At 40.2% G+C, this 22,520-nt stretch overlaps 1 protein-coding gene across 8 annotated transcripts in view; it reads right to left on the bottom strand.

Annotated features, from left to right (window-relative positions):
* ASB7 (ankyrin repeat and SOCS box containing 7) overlaps nt 1–22,368 on the bottom strand; it is a 56,576-nt gene extending 34,208 nt beyond the window's left edge. For 3 of the 8 annotated variants that reach the window (XM_080626194.1, XM_080626190.1, XM_080626197.1), the window contains exons 1-5: nt 22,211–22,368; nt 21,293–21,387; nt 15,779–15,877; nt 12,374–12,634; nt 4,955–5,560 (exon numbers count right to left, since the gene is read on the bottom strand). In XM_080626194.1, the coding sequence (XP_080482320.1) occupies nt 4,955–5,560; nt 12,374–12,584 (817 nt within the window). In that variant the 5' untranslated portion in view covers nt 12,585–12,634; nt 15,779–15,877; nt 21,293–21,387; nt 22,211–22,368. Of the gene's footprint in view, nt 1–2,172; nt 2,640–4,950; nt 5,561–12,373; nt 12,635–15,778; nt 15,878–21,292; nt 21,735–21,765; nt 21,868–22,210 lie in introns of those variants that run through there. The other 5 variants (XM_080626195.1, XM_080626196.1, XM_080626192.1 and 2 more) reach the window with 5 other exon arrangements.
* Between the last annotated feature and the right edge of the window lie 152 nt (nt 22,369–22,520).

Below are 22,520 nucleotides of genomic sequence, written 5' to 3'. Positions count from 1 at the left end.
CTGGAATAGGAGTAGGTCTAACAGTTTAGCAAATGCATTGTCTTGTACTCTGTAAAAAACAGCAGGGGGATAACCAGAGAGGATATCTGACTTTCCAGCATTCAGAGTATCAGAGAAAGCTAGTGTCAAGACTCTATAGTCTGAAATATTAATATAAGATATGCAGGGCTGAATTTAGAGAGAAAGAGAATTACAGAGTGTTCATTGAGAAAGCGAACAAACTCCTTGAACAGGTATCCAGCTCAAGAGGACGAAGAGCTTTTAAATCTTTTTTACTGGATATCATATACAAGCTGTTTTGAAAGTTCTAGTTTAATTTTGCGTTCACTATGCCCCTGTTAGAATACTTGAGCTTGAAGTATGCTTGCATTGCTCTTCGAGAAATAATTCTCCACAGTGAGTTTTAGATGCCTATTAGATTTCAGTATACCTGGCACAGAAAATAGGTACCAACGAGGAGTGTACTTTGGACTGAAAATTTATATATGGAAAGGCAGGATGCCAGTAAAGCTCAATGTTAAGTATAACAGGTGTATTTAGCAATGAAATTAAGATTTGAATGTGCTGGGGTAAGATTATTTTCTTAATACCCTTTGTAATGTCTTTATAAACTCAGACTTACTGAAATTGCTGTGGAAATTCACCTAAGGATTTCAATACCAGAATGTTCACCTATCTTTAGGAGACAGTAAGTAAAGTGCTCTGAAGACAGGACTAAGATGCACTGTTACACTATTCTTTTAAGAGTACAGCATGTGCACGCAAATGGGAGTGGGGGGTGGTTACACTTTACATCCCACAGGTACAAACACATATTTGTTTCTTTTTTTCACTTAGGCCTCTGCAAAACACTCTTCCAAAGAGTACAACTATATAAAGCAATACAAGAATTCAACTGCTTAATGTAAACAGCTGAGTTAGTAGCTACATTCTTCACTATCACACTAGGTGATTCTGCGTTGAGAGTTAAACAAGTATTCCCTCTTTCTAGAAAGAAAGATTGGGTTATGTCTTTATAAAGGCATCAAAAATGATACTGGCCTTCAGCAAATAGGTCCGTGCAATCTGCAGAAAGCAGTCACGATTCAGACAGTATTTATCACTGATCCGGCTAAAATGAACACTGTAAAATAAGCCTCTTACCCTCGCTCCCTGTGTAACTCTGCACGACAAAGCAGACTGCATTCATTACTGCAAGGTTTCTAGCAGCACCAAGGAAGCAAACAGTCCAAGCTTGCAATTCCAGCAAAGTTGTTCTATGTTATAACAAATGTGAAGGTACTGTTTCCTTTGTGATTAGCCACATAATATAATACATAGAAGTCTACTTGGCTCACTATGACATTCTGTATTCATAGAAGTTTAAACCACATAGAGACCCTTTCTTAAAATGTTCTTCCACTTAAAAAAAATCCTAGTGAAAAATTACCTTTATTTAGCAAAGGGATAACGACAAAAAATATGCAAGGGTTTCCTTAGCAGGAGCTTTGTCTAAGTTTTTCTGCACGTTTAGAGTGCTACATAAATCTAAACACGACATTACACTCTCCAGGCAAAACCAAAGATTTGCCTTTTGAAAATCTGTAACAAAAAGGTACATAAATGAAATATGTGTAATTTCATTCATTTGATGGCCTTTAGATCTTGTTCCAGATCTGAAATTATTCTGATACCTGTTAACACACACGCCACATTACACTGCAGCTGCCGTATCCATTTACTTCGCTATTAGCCTCGACACAGACAAGCAACTTGCATGGCCAGTCACAGACTCTCTTGTCAGCTATCTTATCTGAACAGTGATTAAATTAAATAAGAACTATGGGGAGGGGGAAGCATTCAAGCTTTTTTTATTCCCCTTTGGAGACCATAATCAAATTTCTAGTACCCGAAAGTTTATTTAAAGTACTTTTCCAAATACTTGCATTTTTCCCTACCTCTAGCACCCTAAGTTTTAATAGTCTCAGATCCCATTCAACTTCAGCATAAATCCTTCTATCCAGGACTGTAATTGTACATGTTAATTCTGTAGACATATACACTACCAAAAACCAGAAAATGTCTATATGTATCTCTATCTTCCTATATAGACGCATCTCTTAATTTTGAATTAGTCTATTCCAAGCTTGAACCAGTGACAGTCCCGAGAGGCAGATTCAGATCTCCTAAAACCGAAACGCTCCAAAACAACTCTATCAAATAATCTCAGGCACAATGGTGGTTGCCAATAAATGTTTTTTGGAGTAGGAAAGCATAATACAGATAAGGAAAAGGAAGGTGATCAATAATTGAGCAATTTTCATCTTCAACATTGTTTTTTCACAGGTAGAGTTTACTCATTTTTGCATTGTAAAAGAGAGGGGAGAAAAATAATACGTGACTGGCTAAACTCCAAGTTAGCGGCAGACTCATGATGAAAAGCTTTGCTGTTCCTAACTTGCAGCTTCATGCTTAAATACTGAGACGCGACTACAGAGTAACTTCCTTCCTTGTGAGATTATTCTAGAAGCAAACAAATCTCTACCTGTAACCAGGAAGAGTATCAAACCCTTTGGGTCAAATCCCCAAATCCAGTATCTTCTTGCAGACTTTCAGGGCCAATATTGAGTATTTCTGAGAGCTTGGTTTCCTGGCTGGACCTGGGCAAAAGGCTGTGATTATTACCGATCACAATACCTACCAAAACCAAAAGAAACTCACATGTTTTCTAAGGAACTGAAACTGTGCAAATATGTTTTCCAAGTATAAAAACCAAATAGCTACTTACATCTTACACGCAGATTGCTAAATAGCATCCCATATATATGACGCATGTGACCGTTTTCACTTGAAGCCACAAATCAGTTTGATAACTCTTTGGCAATTCATATATTAATCTTAAAGCTTAACAATTCAAACCTACTGCAAAGTAAAAACTAATTCCCATTTCACTATCAAATACACTTTTCAAAACTCCGGGTGCACACAGAAAACTTACAGCCTCGGATTTCTACATGAAGCACTTAGAATGATGTTCAAATAAACAAAGTAGGAATTCCTGTAAAGTCCTACAACCAAGGCACTGTTACCAATCACAAGAGTTAATTTCAGGAAAACTTCCACTAAAGGAATTCTCTAAAATGTCTGTAAGTTTTTCTTCTAGTAAATATATATTGCAATAGACTCGGAAACAAGATTCTTCCCCGAAGTGCCACAGTGCGAGATCCCAACAATTCCTGTATGCAGTCTGATCTAATTGGGAACTCCAAAATCCCAGCTTGCACTTTATCCATTGAATCTCTCCTACACCATCTCATTAAAGTGATTATTCATAAATACCATGGAAGACAGTGTTTGGATATCTATAATAAGGGCAGCAGAGTCTGTTTATAGCTGTTTGTAAACACATACTCATAGTAACTTTGCTCAGATGCACAAAGCTGAAGTGTTTTTGTCAGCACCAGTCCTCCCTGCTTTCCCAGTTCTCCTTCCATCAGCGCAAAACTGGGATAGTTCCAACACTGCTACACTGCCCACAAATTTAAGCTACTTTGCTTGTAGCAGAATTCACTTTTCACTTCACATTAAACCCTTAAAGATACGGAATCTGCAAAGCAAGTTACAGTACCAGTTTCCAGCTTTCTAAATGAGTCTTTAGACATTGAGGCAACACGGAAGCAGCCTAAGCCTTCACACTCACTGATGCATCCTGAGACTGAAATATTGCAAGTCTGGATATTATATCGTCTACTAATAACCCTGATGGTGCTACCATATAGCGAGAGGCTCCCAAAAAGGAAACCAGAAAGAGATGTGTTTGAATGAGAAAGGGCAGACAAAAATAGCATCTCTTAGTTACTTGTATTTCTTAATATTAGCTTCGACCTTTCCAAAAACTCTCTTTAGATTTCAGACAAGAGCAAAAATAACAACACAAATCATGAAGGCAAAAATGAAATTCCAAATGCTTGTGTCAGCTACTGCCAACAGATCTCAGCTGATTCACCCCCAGCCCACACTAGATTTCAGTTTCTTTGCAGAGTATATAAATTGCTTAATTCTCATAAAAAGCATCCAAATAAAAGGAACTGTAGGGTAGAAAAAGGATATATGAAATACCCCATCCTCTGTAGTGCAAAGATCAGCCTAATTGGATGATAGTTTATCAGGCCACCTTAACATGTTTGAATTAGCAAACTCCTAGTCAGCAATTCCCAAATGCTTTACTCAGTTCTGTAATTATGAAACACTATTATAGCATTCTATGCCGAATAAGAGAAAGCTTCCAGTATATAGTACACCAAAACCCAATAATCAAAAGTGACCAGAATATTAGGAGCCTAATACCCTCTTTAAATACCAGAAGTCGCAGCGAGTTAAAATCTTTCATATTTCAAAGGCATCCACAAAAATCAAATCAAAGCTACACAGCACAGGAAACCTCTTGAAGTTGCACCAATGAACTAAGCCATGTCGTTGTCTGGTTTAGGAGAGGGAAGGAGAGAGAAGAATATGGGAGAACACAAAGCAGCAAAAGCTCTTTTCTGCCCTAGTTGCAGTGCCAGATGAAAAAAGCCAGCAACTGCAGAGTACTTGCACAGCAATTAAAACAAGAAAAAAGCAAAAGACACTAAAACCCCCTAAACAAACAACAAAACAAAGCCCCAGACCCCAAACATCTTTCTTAAGTGCTAAGGCCATTCACACAATGAGGTTTCACAGTTCACTTTTTTAAATGAATGCTTCCTGTAGCTATTTAAACAAAACTAATTTAAATGAAATATACTTAACATTAGCATCTTTGCCGAGCAAGAGATTCCCAGTATCACAATCCCTTCACCTTCCCAGAAATTTCCTAGTGCATTTAAATAGCATCAAGGGGCAGAGAGGAAGCATTTTTTTTTTCTGGGGTTAAATTCAAAGAAGGCTTTTAGAGGACCTTGTGTCCTGTGATTAACTTCTCTCACATACATACTTGTCACTTCTTGTAAGAAATCCAGACAGGGTCGGCTACTTCCAGAAATACTTATTGAAACAGCCAGTGGGGTCTGTCCTTCATAGTTCCTTGTGTTAGTGTCTGCTCCGTAATTATACAACATTTGTGCACAAAGCACATCATCTCTAAGAGCAGACAAGTGTAAGGGTGTCTGTCCATCTTCCAAGCGACCCAAGTTTGTATCCGCCCCTCTCTGAAGGAACATTCGGCAGTAAGAGTGATTGCTTTTGATCACAGCGTATCGTAACAGGAAACCATTTTGAATGTCGATGTTGGCATTGTGATCCAGAAGGATTTTCACACAGCTTGACCTCTCTCGGATAATGGCCAGCTGAAGTGGTGTAGTACCTTTATCACTGAGTGGATCAACCTCGGCCTTGAACTCCAACAGGAGCCTCACAAATGAGTCTCTGCCATAGTGGGCTGCTACATGGAGGGGAGTCCAACCATCGTTGCTCTTTGCATTAATAATGTCACTTCTATATTCAGATTCCAACATCAAGCGTGCAATCCTCGCTCGGCCATGCATGGCTGCATAATGCAGAGCAGTGAAGCCTCCAATTAAGTCCTTAACTGTGGGATCAGCTGAAGTTAAAATAAAATTAAAGAATAATTAGAAGGCATTACAGTAATCCAGTGCTGCAAGAAAAGAAATAATCAAAGGGTTGAGTGTTAAGTCTTTTCAGGCATAGCATGACAGGATTATTTCGTACTTCAAACTAACTCTTGCTTTCAAGAACATGCTATTTTTAAGAAAAATTTAAATTATATTTAAGAAAGTTACACACAAAAAAACCCCTTTTTCTTTTATATACATATGTTTCCATTTGACAAATACTTCTCCGCATCTTCCTAGCACTCTTAGGCTAATTACTCAAATTTCTGTCCATCCAGTTTTCCTCCAGCTCTACAATATTACATTTCTCTCTTAACGTTCAACTTTGTTTTATTTTCCCTTGCGTTGCTTCTTGGTCTTAAAAAGAAGCATGTGTAGAAACATCTGCTGTCCCAAACTGCGGATGTTTTGTGGTCTGGCAGCATTGTATTGTTTTTAGGGTGTAATACTGCATTAGGTAAAATGTGGTCTGCAGGATTTCCAAAGCATGTAAGATATATGTTATTCTAGATTATCTTGATAAAGTCTGTTTTTACAGATGATGAATCTGTTCTGAATTTATAGTTCTATGAAAATTTCAGATTTTACAAGAATGTAAGCGAATCACGTATGGAAAGAGTCAGGGAAAAAACATCAGTGCAGAATACAAGTGATTACACAGAGACTTTTACCCCCCCCAGCACAAAAACTCAGTTTCATTTATGAACTTTAAAATTAAAATAATCAAATCAATTTACTTCATTTCCTCAGCACACCCAAACTTGTAAAGCAAGTGCCTATTTCATGTACCAAATTAATTACCAAAGAAAAGATGCCTGCCTCATCACCTCACCTAGAGAACAAGCCAAGGCTGTGAGGTTTCTCCTTCCACCACATGCTGCCTGTTGGATGCTAAAAGGTACAAACTCCTGTATGGAAGTTTGAGGCACTTTCCTAAGTTTTCCAGCTGGTAAAAAGAGAGATAGTGCCTGCACAAGATACTAGTCTTAAGCTGACATGTTCTCAACATTCCTGTGTATCTATAGAAACAACTGCTGGGGTCTGTCCTTCACAGTTACCTGGGCACAAAGCACATCATCAGTAAGAGCAGCCAAGTGTAAGGGTGTCTGTCCACCTTCCATACCCTTGACAGCCCCATCCTTGCATCCTGGCATGCAGAATTCTCTCTCATTTCCTTGCCTATACATACCATGTTTAGAAGGAAAGCAGCAGTCTTGAGAGGGTGGGAAAAAGAGTAGGATATTGTGAGCACGGGTTTAAAACAAACTTGGCTGAAGGTTACAAACACCCAGTGCTCACACACACTGCTTAAGAGGAGCTCTTGCTCTCCTGTACCATGTAGAAAGGGTAGTTTTCTGCTCAGCTGCCATCACACTCAAACAGGAGGAGGAAGAGGGTGGGAGACACCCATCTTCATCTCAAAATTCAGACCTGCTATAAGTTCAGAATACAATATATATTGCAAGCTAGTTTAGTCTGAATGCATCTGAACCCACAAAGGTGCTAACATAAAACAACAGGCTTCTCAATATGGACCTACTGTGACCATATCCAGATAACACACCAAGATAGACATCATACCAAAATAAAAGGACTGGCAAGAGTACAGAATACAGCTGCAAAGGTAATCCAGCAACTTCAAGGTTCTTTTTTTTTAATGCAAAGACCGAGGTGAGGAAGACAAACAAACAGAAATCCAACATACAAACTAATGCAGCCTGACTACACAGAGAAATAAACCATGGGAACTGCCTCTAGTGTATAGAATAGGAACCTAGAAATAACAACAGAAATGCTAAGGAACTTTAGTAGTGACAGCCTTCCTTGTCTTCTATAAAAAGCAGAAGTTTCAGCACCCTGTAAAGTTACCTGCGTTAAAGTAATGGATGAAGCATCCACAGGTTGGCAGGAAAATGAAGTCAGTGACTGAGTAGGTGGTTCCTGACCTGCACTCTGATGATGTCCAAACTACAGCAGAGAATCAGTACAACCCATCAAGTCACTAAAGACAGATAATCTTTCAAAGTGGTGTTTGCTGCTCCCAGGATCTTTCTTCGCACTGCTCAGACTATTCTACATTATCTCCCGACAGCTGATAAAGTGAGAAGCATACGCATGCAAAGGGATGATACATTTGGAGAGGGAGAATTAAGGAGAAAGATGGACATAATGGAAAAGAGACATTGCTTTTTACCATTCAAGCGAACCAATAAAACCCCAACCCTAAGTCATGCAAGAGTAGTATCTCAACAAGAAGAGGAAAATAAGCCTCTCAGTTGGGCAAGCAAGAAACACAAACAACTAACAGCCCAAAGTGAACCCAACAGGAAAACCTCATGATAAATATATTGTAATTCCCGTTAAGGTCCTTTCCAACCCTCACTATTCTATGACTCTATGATAGGCTTTTAGGAAGCTAATAGTACCAGTCTCCCCCTTGATTAGGGAAACAACTTTAACCGAGCAAAAAGTCTGTTGCTGTTCAGTCAATGTTTTGCTGCCATCTCCCGGAGAACTTTTGAACTTCACAAGGGTTTTTAGCAGAACTTGGACCTGAATTACGTTGCATACACGTTAGTAAAATACATGCTACAGAGGTGATGCTGCCTTAAGAACTTTAGTTGTTGTCAGGGATTTTGTTTTATAAAAGGCTTTGGCACTGGTATCATGGTGTGAAGTACCTTTCTCCCCCTGGAACATAAGGTAGAAATAAATTGTGAATGATTTCTCAGCTTATCTTTAAGAATCTGCAGGGGGTATAAAAAAAGTTCCTGGTACAAGCATATTTAACTAGGAAGGGATGAAGTCAGCACTTGCCAACATTTTCTTTACCTTGCCTCCATTCTGTTAAACAATTATTTCTTTTCAAGTTTCCCATTACTTTGGGGAAAGCAGAATCTAGAAACGTAAGTAACTGCATTTGGTAATTTCTAATGTTCTTAAATGTACGGCATAATACAATGGCATTGTACTATGCCTTAAACCCAGCCGGTAACTCAGAACCACGCAGCCACTCGCTCACTCCCCCCTTCTTCTCCACCCTACTTCCAGAGGGATGGGGAGGAGAACTGGAAGAATGTAACTCCCACAGGTTGAGATAAGAACAGTCCAGTAACTAAGGTGTAACACAAACCCACTGCTTACCACCAATAATAATAATGATAAAGGAAATAACAAGGGGAAAGAATACAACCGCTCACCACCCACCAACCGATACCCAGCCCGACCTGAGCAGTGATCTAGCCCTTTCGGGTAACTGCCCCCAGTTTATACACTGGGCACAACATGCTGTGGTATGGAATATCTCTTTTTGCATCAGGTGTCCTGTTCGCTTCCTCCCAGCTTCCCCTCCTCCCTGGCAGAGCATGAGACTCAGAAAGTCCTTGATCAGAGTAAACATTACTGAGCAACAACTAAAAACATCGGTGTTATCAGCGCTGTTCTCAGGCTGACAGTCAAAAACACAGCACTGCACCAGATACTAAGGAGAAAAATGACTGCTGCTGCTTAACCCAGGACAGGCATAAACCTTGAACTGCTCATCAAGGGTACCAAGTAACTGCTCAAGCTCACCTGAGATTGAAAATTTGCAAAACTGATATCCAGATTACGTTATTTCATGTTAAAGTCTAGCACCTAAACTAGTCATTTAAACTCTGCTGTTAATGAAACTCTTTTTTAATACTGTAGCCTAAAGGACACATACATTCTTAAACAAGAGTCTGATATTTTAGAGTTTCAACTTACAGCTCAGTGGGACAATTTCCTTACTTACTTGATGCCTTCTTTAGATCACTATCACAGCATCATCTGGGAAGCCAAGAAAGCAATGCTTCTGGCTTCATAAAGTACTTCTATTATTTCAAGCTTACTTCTCCCAACTAGGGCTTAATTCTGACCACAAGACTTAGAAACATGACTACTTATAGCTTCTGGTTTGAATTTTCTAGGACAACATTGATACAAAGGCCTCCAGGAAAGCATTGCTGTTCAGACACACAAACACTTTATGAGCTGATTTAGGGGGATGAACATTTGGCATTCTCTAGTTTCTCCTGGATTCTGCATGACCTTACTAAGATTTAGATACCTTGCAGCCAAGACTGAAAACAAACAAACATGTCTGTTTGGCTACTCCTGTTACTCTTCAATTTCTAGGAGCTTTAGTGAATCATTTCTTCACTTTAATATGAGTAAACAGAGTTAATCCAAGTCAAGTAACCACCTTAATATGAGTAATTGTTCTGCTTCATTAGTACTGAGAAGACACTGCCAAGGGACAGCTAACTACACGCTTTCAAGACTTTAGCTCATTGTAATGTTAACAGTGGTGATTGGTTAGTAATAAAATACAGTTCTTGTCCAGTGTTAGATCATGTGTCCCTATGTCATTTTGAAAATAAAAAGCACACTAAAGAGAAAAAAGGCTTGTTATGCAAAAATCCAGCATTACTGGAAACTACACTCCTTATTTTGTGTTGCTTTCCTGGTGAGCTTTGTGATTTTAGACTGTTTCTATGGATGGAAAGAGCTGGAAAGAGCCATCTTCATAGAATCTTCACTTTATTAAAGTAAGACAAATACATAAAGTCAAATTCACTATTTTTCATGAAAATAAAGTTTCTCTGTGATTCTGATCAACTTCCTGCCTTCCATCACTTGCTAAAGAATATTTATTATCTGACCTATTACCTCTGTATCTAGTTGATATTTCTGCTGGCTTCATCCTTTACTCTGGACTGGCTTTTTAATGCATTTTCCCCATATATATGTGTCTCCTCACTCAGCAGATAATAAAAAGCTTCCTCCTGTTCCACCACCTCCACTCAAATCATCCAATCTGCGTGCACAACACTGTCCCTCTGGCTCTTTTCTTTGCTGGTGAGCAATGATGGAAGAGAATTAAAAAACCAAAAGCAGAAGGCAGCCAGGTCATAACTCCGTAAGAAGCTACCTTTTATTTCCAGGTCAGTGATCAGATTTCTTCTCAGCTTTTATTAGCCAAACTTCATCTCTGTCCCACTACCACACAAGACTACATCAGTAGTCTTACAGCATCTCAAATCAGAGGCACAGCACTCTACCTTCAGCAACAGCCCAGTGTGGTTTTCTCATTCCTGTATTATGAATGTATTTCCAGCTCTGCTAAGCTTCATCATTCCTCTAGACAGCCACAGCTATCACCAGTTGGCCCTTCCTTCCCACCAACATCTCAGTTCCCTCTTCCCTCCAGAACTTCATCCACTCCCTCTCACTACCTTATTACTAATATACATAGGTAGTTCAATGCTCTGTTTACCGTAAGAGACACACCAGAAAACTACTTTTTCCTTCACACCAATATCATTTTGGTCCACAGGGATTAAGCACCAACATCAAAATAATCCACTTCTTGAGAAAAAGGTGAAGACTGTGTGAAGAAAGGTAGACACAAACCTTCCACTAATGAGGCAAGCATGATTTACTCTGCTTTTAAGAGTCAGCTCATTTGTGACATTAGCATGTTTTAAATACTCATTATCTTTTATGCCTCTGTGTTGAGGTAAAACAAGGCAAGGCATAAAACAGTGCCAATTTTCTGAAGCAAGGCTCAGTACAGGAAAGCTGCTGTAGATGACTAACCCTCACACTATTTGTTACTCAACTTTCTAGTCCTTGTGATTAAATGCTAGACTCCTTCCAGAATAAGAGCTTTTCATTAGAGGCAGTTTTCAGAAGGCATCAGATTCAGCTGGTAGTTCATATAGGAAAGAGTAACAACAAAAATGAAAACAAGACACCGCACCAGCAGCTATTCAATACCAAAACCTATACAATGAAAATACATAGGAACACATGAGGGTGTGTTTGTTTCAGATCATCAAGTTCACAGAGCTAAAACCAACATATTCCTAGCCTTATAGCCTAAGAATTTTGAATTATCAAAGAGAAGGCTTGAGATTATCCACATTTATTATATATATATACACTAAAAAGTAGGATTTTAAGTTAGCTATTTGTGAAGTTTAGTAGCTTTTTCCTCTCTTGAATAAAGACATGAGGGTTTGGCAAAACTATGTGGTTAGAATCTGTAGCAGGCATATCAAGAGGGCCCAGTAGTTCAGGCTGTATTTTACTACTTCTCTTAAGGAATATACCACTAATTGTGCAAATAACACAGCTCGTTAATGCCATTCATTTTTAAGGGTGATCCATGTATCTCACAAATACTGTGACACATAAGGAGCCCATATGTCCTCAGATATGTAAAGCATCAAAAAGGGAATTTCAGTTGTCTTGGGACCAAGCCCATAATAATTAATTTGATAAGAACAGCACTGGAACAAAGGATGCTGTTCTTTAAGAGGACTCAGCAGAATCTGGAGAACATCTGATTTGTACTTTTCCTCTCCAGTACCACATTAAAAGGTTAAAACCCATCAATTTCTACAGCTTTACGTGGCCTTGAAAGAAGATACAGCAAAAAGAATTTCTCACTGGCAATAATCATCACCCAAGAGAGTATATCACTTCAACCAACCAAACTCAAATCAGTTCAGATGGATGCAGGAAAGATGTATACTCAACTGGACTAGCTGACACCAAAGTCCCTGCACAGAGTACTGTTTTCAAAAAGCTTAGCAGACTCTTAAAGCTTATAGAGAAATTCAGTCTTTAATGCTACTTGCTTGAGAATTACAAAGCAAACCTCCCTAAAATTCCAACCCAAGGACCTGCTGCCCTCCAACAGAGGAAGAACAGAATCTTTTCTATCAAAGAAGAAAAGCCTCTACACAACTTACCTCCATGCTCAAGAAAAACCCGGACACATCTCTCTTTCCCTCTTGCTGCAGAGAAATGAAGCAAGGTCCAGCCATTGGCATCTCGACCATTAGGAGAATATCCTTGCTCCAACATCTTGCGCACGGTGTGAACATCGCCAGCAGCAACTGCAGCCTGAATCTGCAACTCTTCCTGTAGTTCAGGGTTTCTCCGACAGTGATGGTGTAACATCCTAGCTGAATCTGGCTTTTACAGAGGCGTCATGAGGTCACACTAGTCACCTTGGATCAATATAAAGCAGGAATAAATTAGGAGTGAGACAGGGAAGAGATATCTAGGAAAAAAAGTCAGTGCTAAGGAAAAACAATGCTAAGATTTACAATCCATATGCAAAGTCATCTTATATATAAAATAAAAACCAAACCACCTCACTGTTGCTAACCAAATCATAGGACACGGTTCACATCACTGGCTGCAAAAGAAAAGGGCACTTACGCATTATAAATAGTAAACATTTTCTTCAAAAATGACAGCATTAAACGAGAGTCCAGAATTAAAGCTCCTGAACAACAAGGACAATGGAAAATCACCCGAAACCAATGTTCATTTAAATATCACAACATGGTTAATAACGCTAACTCCAGAGACAATGGGTGATCTAAACTGTTGCATGAAACAGCACTGCATTGCAAGAGCAACTGAACTGTGGTATTTATTTGTTTCGAGATACGTATCATCTCTAAGGTTCAGTGAAAATATTTTCATCTTACTAATATAATCTTTTCCTGTGACCTATAGCACATGAGTATTAGTAATACTAATGTTCAAACTGAAAACTAATTATTCTACACACACACACACACCCCCCTTCTTCTCCCTCTTTTTTAATTAGAGTGCACTGTCTGTGTTTTGGCTTGTTGACTTTAATAGTACATAAAGACTGCAAAGAACTTCTATATTCTAGAAATCAAAAACAAATATGATAATATGAGAGCTCAAAACACATAAGTGCAGTTAATATCGGCCTGTCAAACACCATGAGAACATACACCAGAACAATTCAATTTATAATTACCTTGATACGTATATGAGAGAGCTGGGCCAACAGGCTATCCAAAATAGCCACTGTAAAAGAGCTTAGATCCAAGCATACATTGGGAAAGAAAAAAATACTAAACTCCATGCTCCATTTGAAAAGTCCCTTTCTGCAGTTGTACCTGCTACCCACCTGGGGACAAGCTAAAAAATACAGGTATTTAGGAATTCTTCCACAGTACACAAAGTCTGTTAAGTGTCTATATTTTCACGTATCTTATGTATGATATCCCATTAAGAGGTATTCCTAGAATGGAAAGGAGTGTCAGGAAAGAAAAAGAGGATAAAAGCAAGGTATAAGAAAAGTAATGCTGAGCAATAAGAGCCTCAGAAAATATTCAAACACTGTTGCAGTGGATATTAACACGGAACTAGAAGATGAAAAAGCAAAAGAAAAATGTATTTAAACTCCTGTAAAGTTAAGCAGGATTAAAGCACAAGGTAAAGTTCTAAAGACAAGAGTGAATTTTAAACAATCTTGTTGTATTCAGATGTCAACCCACATCATCACCTAAACCTTCTTTTATGTAAGTATCACAAGGGTTTCCAGAGCCTCCTGATTCATAGGTCATCCAGAAGACACTGCAATCAACTCCCCATACCCCACTGGACACTGGCTCTCCTGTGATGCAGATATACACCCAGACAAGTGAAAAGTGAAAACATCAATCACTGCCATCTTTCCAGATGAAGGCATAGGTATCTATTCACTCTTCTATAGCCTAGTTGTGCCCACTGCAAAGAAGTTATTTATCTGCTTCTTGGAGAGATAAAAACTTGCAATTAACAGGTAGCTACAATGACCCTAAGTAGATTGCAAATACAGAAATTACGTGCAGCAAATGCTTGTCTTTGACATTTATAAATGCTTCAACTTACCATGTATGGCAACAATCACTAGTTCAGCACAGGGCTATGAAGGAAGAGTTTTTAGCTTGATAGGTTATACGTGGCTTAGGAACTGGCTTTGTTTTGTTTTATAGTATAAACTCCATTATCTGACACTGGAAGCAAAGGGGATTAACAATCCGGCAACCGCTAACTCAATAGTTCAGCTTTCACAGCACAGTCCAAAAATCAAACTTGGTTAATCTGATGACAATGGAAGTATTTCTATTAACTCTAATAAGCTTTTGCTAAGCTCTTTTTCTGAACTCCAATTAGCACTTTAGAACTTGCTCACCTATAAGACAGCGAGCTTGACTTCATTCTGCATCACACCACTAACAGTAATGTTAATGGATTTCCAACTACAAGAGCAAGATCTTTCTTTGGATTCACAGGTGAAAACTGATTGAATCTAGCTGGTGATAAGTCAAGAGGAAAGCCCTAAAAAAATAAAGTGAAAAATCAGCATGCCCCTTTAGCCTTACTTTCTCAATGTGTACAAAAACAAGAGAGGAAAACTGATCAAAAGTTGATAGAAACTAACTTTCTACAGCCATTTTTACAGTCCCTTCTTGTAAAGGACTAATACTTACAAGATCTCATGTGATCTTGAAAATTAAGGTCAAACTAATTGCTCAGAATGGTACAGGAAAGAGATAGGATGACTAAACAGAAGAAGCAAAAAGGAGTTTCTCATTGAAGGGGCCAGCAGCATTCCCCCCTGCAACTATCTATGAAGACAGTCGGTTAAGAAAAAGCAAAGCTCTTTATATCACACTTCTCAGCTGGTGGGTATATTTGTAATGCAGCATTATAAAAAGTTGGCACTGGCCCCATATGTTGCATGTGACTAGCAGAGCTTATTCAAATTAGCTAGTACTAAAGTACATAAGTATTAAAACATACAAAGCAGAAGACAAAGTCAGGCATAAAAGGCAGCTCCTTTTATCACCTGCACAGTTCCTGTAAATATCTACTCTTCTATCTCACCTCTATGGCAGACAAAGAAATTTAAATCACAAGCCTACTTAACTGTACCATTCAAGGTTTCGGGATAGCTCTAGGTACACACCAGCTTTGAAAACATTTCCACTTCTGCTCCATGGATCATTTAAAATTCCTGTTTGCAAATCCTCATTTACAGCATCAATCTTTGAAGGAGGAAAGGAAGACTACTGGAAGTCATTAGCCATTTGGCATTTAATATTTAATGTTTTGCAACTGTAATCAATCTCATTCAGAACACGGTATGCATTTGGATTGCTACATAGAGGTTTTCTTCATGCAAGTAAAAGAATTAAATCAAGCAGAAGGGGGTGAAAATGTACCTATACGTTCTTGGTTATAATGATCATACAGTGCCATGAAAATGGACGACAACACCAACTACTTAATTGATTTTGCCAGTACAACAGGATAGATTCAATGTGTTCCTGAATTACCTTATATGAGGTTGCTACTCTTTGATGGATGTCCCACTCGTCATTGTCTTCACTATTCATAATCTTGTGTGCCCATGTGTGTCAAACAACCTGCTGCCCCTTAAAAGAAATGGTATTTCTTATTAGTTGCAAAGAGTAAAAGCGAGAGGTTTTTACTTACTTTTACTTTGTGCCTGTGCTAGAATGCCACATTTTAATGCAGTTATGCCAGAAAAAGCCCTGAAGTGTGTTTTCTTTCATTACCAAACAGTCCTTCAGAGGTTGGAGCGGGGAGAGTCTGCTTCTGCCAGATGAGAAAAAGGCTAGAGAATATTTTGTGCAAGACAAGAGAAAGGAGAGATGTGCTTCTTCTCTGGAGTAAACCTTGAGTAAAAGGTCTAAGCTCTTCTCCAAGGATTATGTGTATCTGCTGCTGCCATGAAACAAAAATGGATGCAAAGGTCACTGTAGGTATTTCTGCCCAACCGTTCAATGCCTCCCTGCGGGAGCCAGATGCCAGGAAAAACCTTCAGAATCCATTTAGTTCCTTCCCAACCCATTTTTGTGGGCTTTTTTTGTTTGTTTGTGGGAGTTTTGTGGTTTGTTGGGTTTTGTTTTCTTTTTTAAACCTCCATCCATCTGTGCTTCCCTATCTAATGAATGAAACCTGATAGCACAGAGCATTGACTACTCCATCCTTCAACTGGCCTTGTAGTGCCACCAGTTGTGTCTCCCTCACGTAACAGATCAGGCTAACAGACATTTCACAAACAGGTAAAGATACCTTCACAACACAAGCAATACCACCTCAGAAATCTTCACCCTTTTCATATATAAGAACTAGAATCAAACTTTACTCAACACTAGTTACAATCCCTACCCAGTTTCCTCCTCCAGACTAGCCCTCCTTATCCCCCTTCTTCATCATCTGCAGTTAACAGGATCAGCCCCAATGCTTGACCATTTCCCACAGCACTGTCGAGAGCCCGTACTCATCGATGTTACTTCATTAATTCTTTGTACACCTCTGTCTGACCTTTTGGTCACTCTGGCTGCAAGATTCTCTCGACAGGATCCCTTACCACGTGCAAGCACTGCAACAGTATTATAAATAATAAAAGCATTAATTACTTCATTGTATAGCAGGGCACCCAAAACCAGCTGTGACTTGTTTTTCCTGCAAATGAACTGCACCAGAACAATTACATGAACTGTGCAGCTTTTAGCTTAACTTCAAATTCCTGTCGCTTAATGCAACATAAAATCTTGCTTCTCCAATGATAGCTCAGAAGAGAAGGATGAAAAAAACAAGCTCTCTTCATCCCTCTTATGCACATTTTCCAAGAGCTTTGCTTCCCAAGATAAAACATACAAGGTCTGCAGATATGCTCACAGCCCTGCACAAAACTGCACTGCCATGACCTAATTTGATCACATTTCTAGCCTTGTTTTTTTGCATAGATGATCAGTCGTTAGTTCACCTTTCCCCCCCCCCATTTTTGCATGATTTTCACTTTAAAACCCACACATTTTTTATTAGCTAATGCAAATTAGAATTGCACTGACTTCACAGACTACAGACAAGGTAACAGATTGCTCCACTAAAAAAGTAACAAGCTTCTTTCCCCCCCAAAGGAAAATTAGCTGCATATGGCAAGAGTAAGATCTGCAACTTTAATAAAAAGAAGTCATATTTAGTTAAAGTAAAGCTCACTTACTCAATGACTTAAAGTTTGCCTAAAATACTAATAATTACAGTAGAAGTAGCACACTAAATAAAAACTAAGATAAACATCTTCATTACCTATTGATAATGTCTCATGTTGTCAAAGAGATCTTAGACTTTCCTACATCAATGTGTCACTTCATTAAAGTCATTGCAAACATCATGTGGAAAATTAATTCTGACAGACGTATATAGTTACTGTAAAGAAAATTCAAGGTCGGTACTAAAAGCAAGACCTGCTAATACAGTATTTTGTACATTCTTATGGCCTAACAGATAGACCTGATTCCTAAACCCTAGAATTACACATCTAAGAGCAGAAACAGGACCATAATTAGTACTGATGTTGGCATAACTCTATACCACAAGGAAAGCGTACCATTACACATGACATTTAAAATCCAGCATAGACCTAACCAGTGTAGGTCCTAGCTGTCTGTGGTTAAAGTATTCCAAGACATTTAAATCAAATAAGATTAAAAAAGGATAATCACATTAGCATTCATTATTCTCACAACCCACTTCTCCCACCCATTTCAAAACTCAATGTGTTTGTACTTAAATGGCATTTTAAAAATGGTCAGTATGTGTTTGACAAAACCTAAATGCAACTATCATCTTCATCTGTCACTCAACTTCCTATTTCAGGAGCTCTCCAGACAAGAAAGTAAGGCAACAATCATTATTTGTGTTCTCATATCACAATCAAAGTTTGCAAATAACATGTGAAATATTAAAATTTCACAGAGCCTTATAATCCTGAATACATTTTCTTCTATATGTTCTATGCTACATCCCAGACAGACATCAAGTGAGGTAACCCAAGTGGCCAGGATAAAAATCACCAACCAACACATGCGAATTGCTGGGTCTGAACAGCAATGGGTTAACAGAGCATGAATCCCCAACCTCACAGAGGAACTGCTACTTCAAAGGAAGGAAGCCTTCACTCTTCATAAGTGGTCATTAAAAGTTACACACTTCTCATCAGAGCTTCTGTTAATTCCATCTCGTAGCATGGACATACTACATTTAAAATAACTAGCTAATCTACAAGTCCTCCATCAACTTCAGGTGTTGATAGCACTGGACGATGCTGCCTAGTGGTGCTATACACTCATAAGCAGCTGCTGTATTGTTAGGTTCTGCAAGGGGCTCAAACTGAAGTACAGGGGTATCATTTTACCAACTATTACCCATTTCACAGAGGGGCTGTGGGCTCTGACTTTTGGGCCTGATGGAGAAGTAGTGAAATCGCCCAGCTCAAATAACTTCAGGTATGCAAACAGGCATGCACAAGAGACCTCACCTTCAGAAAGCACCAGTACCACATCAACTATTAACTATCCTCAAGATTCCCACCCACAGGCTAGCAACCTTAACAAGCAGAGCCCAGTGAAGAAATACTGCAAATCATTCCAGATCAAGGACCTCATCAATGCCAGTGCTACAGCAAGGCCTTACAAATGTTTTTTCAGTACAGATTGCTGCATCAGTGTCACACAGCCACAAGTCTCCCTAAAGACTGGCATTAACAAACTGCAAGGAGCTTGTGCTCTGCAGCATGCTTGGAGATCCTCTGGTACCAAACACCAAATAAAACCTCTCTTCTAACTTACAGTGGTGCTGTTACTAAGTTTTAAACAAGTAAAAGTCAGATGAAAGCCTGGCATTAAAAGTAAATAATAATTCGTAATAAGTGTTAATGTATAAGATCTATGTATTTTAACATGACTTGCTGATATTAAAGAATCCAAACACCAATATTTCATAGAATGACTGCAGCAGAGAACAATGGCTAGTTCAAACCACATTAAAGCAGTCACTTGAGCCCTAACACTCACAGCATAGCTGAAGAATAAAATGAGTGCCGCTTACAAAGATTGTTTCATTCAACCACCTCTAGAAAACTTTTATTTTCCCTGTATTTCTTTTTAATATAGTCTAAAAGAATCCAAGTAGACAAAATTCATTGGATGGCTTCAGTGGATAAAGCAAGTTTTTCATTGTGATAGTATCATTCTGTAAGCAAATGCTGGAATAACAGAAAACAGCCTCTCAGACAGCACATTTCCTTTAAGGGTTTAGAATTCACAATAAGGCAAAACAAACCTAAAATGAGTATATAGCCTGAAGAGAGAAAAAAATAGGATGCACAACTTTATCTAGGGGGGGCTAGCTATACTTGCAATAGGCTGCATTCTTTACAGAACAGGATTTCAATGTTTTTCTCTGTTCCTTGTTTTGACCACGTGCAACTTTCTGACAGAAGCCAATCCCCTGATTCCTATAAACTCAAATCCAGCCTCTTCATCTGAACCAAACTTTGCTGCAGCGGCATTTCACGTTAAGAATGAGCTTCACAAATCCAATGAAAACTTACATTTCCCTCCATGAATAAATCCCAAAGATCTTGCGACTTATCAGCACCAAGAGGTGTCCTGTTAGAGTAGCTACATTAATGCAAGGCCCAACGTTAGATGGATTGTAAAGAGGGTGTTATAATAAACCAACTTTGGATGAACTAATACACATTTATCTTGCCTACTAGCAAAAAATCCCTCCTGCAATCACACTCGGCATGTTCCCATGTCCACATGTTCCACTGTGAAGTGTGGTTTTGCAGTATGCTATCAAAACAACATAGAATGTTTCTTCCCTGTACTTTCAAATATCCCAGAATTCGTTGCACTTGTATTACACAGGGATTTGCTATTTAAACTTTGACATGTAGCATGTAAACATGCTTTTTATCATAGGCTAAAGACACCTGCACATGAAAATTGACCCACCCTTGACCACAATTGTTGGCAACAGGTACTGCTTTTCCCCCACAACTAATGCTAAAAAACAATTGATTGCTGACAATGAAAAACACTCTGGTACAGTTAATGACATCTCTGAAAACACAACAGAGACCAAAGGGACCTACATAGAGGATATATTTACCGAAATAACAAACTCATCTACATTTGAAAGATTAGAATGAATTCAAGACAGACTCTGTTGACAGAACATGCACAAACTCCATTATTTGGGGCACACAAACAGTAGGATGCATTAAAAGGCTGACTGACATCATTCACCCCCCACTCTCTCCCCTTGTGAGCCCATCTCTTCATCTCTCCACTTAAAACAAGCAATTCTTCCTACAAACTGCTCTTCCCCTGCAAGCAAGCCTTCCTCCTACCAGCAGGATTGTTTTCGATGACTCCTTTCCTTTTTATTCTTAAGCAGCTAACAGCATTATCTTCTCCTGTGATCTCAACCCCAAAAATAAGTCGTTGTAAACAAACACCATCCAATTAAATGGATTTCAATTTTTGCAGCTCCATTACAGTACAATACCGAAAAAGAGACCCACACAAAGTCAGGTAGGACTAAACCAACATAATGCAATTACCATGACCTACTCCAATGAAGATTTTGGAATCAGAGCAGAAGCAAATCCTGTGTTGCACCCATAAATCTGTGAATAGGCCTTAAGAAAAGGCCCTTTTAACCAGTGCAGAGTGAAGTAATTTTAAGTGACATTGCTGAGATGAGGAGACACAAAGACCCATTAAGTAGCAATTCATAAGCAAAATAATGTTTGCAGATTAAATTTAGAAAATGACAAAGCGTTACAAGAAGAAAGAGGAACCCTACTTCAAAAGAGCTTCAGCGCTTTCAAACTCCTAAAGGTCAATAGCAAGTAGGTTTTATGAGAACAAAGAAATCCACTGCTACCTATTCAAATCCATCAAAACACAACGAGAGGGCCAAACTATGTGTCTAGGATGATCCCAAGAGTCTATATGAATGTTCACCTTTCTGTGGTGTTTTTGAACGCTGGTTCCTCACTTCTGTCTTATTTTGTTCCTTGGAGTCACAGTTTTAAATTCTCCTTTAAGGCAGCTCCAATCTAAAAAAGAAAAAATAAAAGTTGAACTGAGCCACACAATGACATAAAAGAAAGAAACAGAGAATGAAAATGGTTAATACCAAAGCAAAAGCAGGTCAAAATAGGAACAGCCTTCAAGAAATTAAGAAGGAAAGGGTTATTCCTCTAAATTAAGACCTCAACTCGACAGAAGGGCACTCTCGGGGGTACAAAGGAGTTGGAAGGGCATTAACTACGGGCCCACTACCCTGTCAAGCCAGCTCCTCAGGGGAACCGAAGTAAAAGATAAGAACTAAAGAATGGGACAGGAAGTAACCCAGAAAGGAGAGCTACTGGGAAATGAAAACCGTTCCCTTGCAGGAGCTCATGCTTCAGGAACCGTCAAGCCCGCACACGCACATACAAAAAGCCGACCAAGCCCCGGCGCAGAGTCCAACAGCTCGGCGGCGGGAGGGCCCAGGGGAAGCTGCGGACGCGCTCCGAAGGGGCCCTGGGCTCCCCTCTGCCCTCACCGTCAGAGAACCCCGGTCCGCGGGCAGCCCCTGGAGCGCAGCGGCGGCCGGGTGGCCCGGAGCCTGCCTGCCTTCCCCCCGCGGCCCGGGCGGGCAGAGCGGCGAGGAGCTGGGCACCCCTCCACAGCGGGGGGCGGCGGGGAAGCCCCTCACAGCCCGTCGAGGGGGAGCGGGGAGGAGCAGGCCGGCGGCGAGCCCCGCCGGAGGGACTGCCCGGGGCGGCGGCGGGGAGGCTCCGCGGCGGGCCATAGGGTCGCGCCCCCTTCCTTCCTCCCCCCCGTCCCCGTGAGGGAGGCAGCGGGCAGACGGGGCTCGCCGCCCGCGGCCGTTACCTGTGTGTCGCCGGGGGGAGCGGGCGGCGCGGCCCCGTGCGCAGCCGCCCCCCGCGCTGGTGGTGCGGCGGCGGGCGGGGGCAGCGGCGGGGCCGGCCGCGGGCGGGGGCCGAGCCGTGTGGGGACACTTTGCACCGAGCCGCCCCCCGCCGCTCGCACCGGGGTCAGCGGGCAGGGACTGACCTCCGCCGCAGCCAATCCGCTGCCGCCGCGCTGGGACCGCCCACAACCGCGAGCCGCCGACACGTCTGATTGGACTCCGGGCTGACGGCGGCTCCGCCTATTGCTCTGCCCCCTTGCCGTAAAGCTG

This window comes from Psittacula echo (assembly GCF_963264785.1).
Source record: "Psittacula echo genome assembly, chromosome: 10".
NCBI lineage: Eukaryota > Metazoa > Chordata > Aves > Psittaciformes > Psittacidae > Psittacula > Psittacula echo.
Note: the sequence above shows the minus strand (reverse complement) of the source record. Positions and strands in the feature narration are given on the sequence as shown.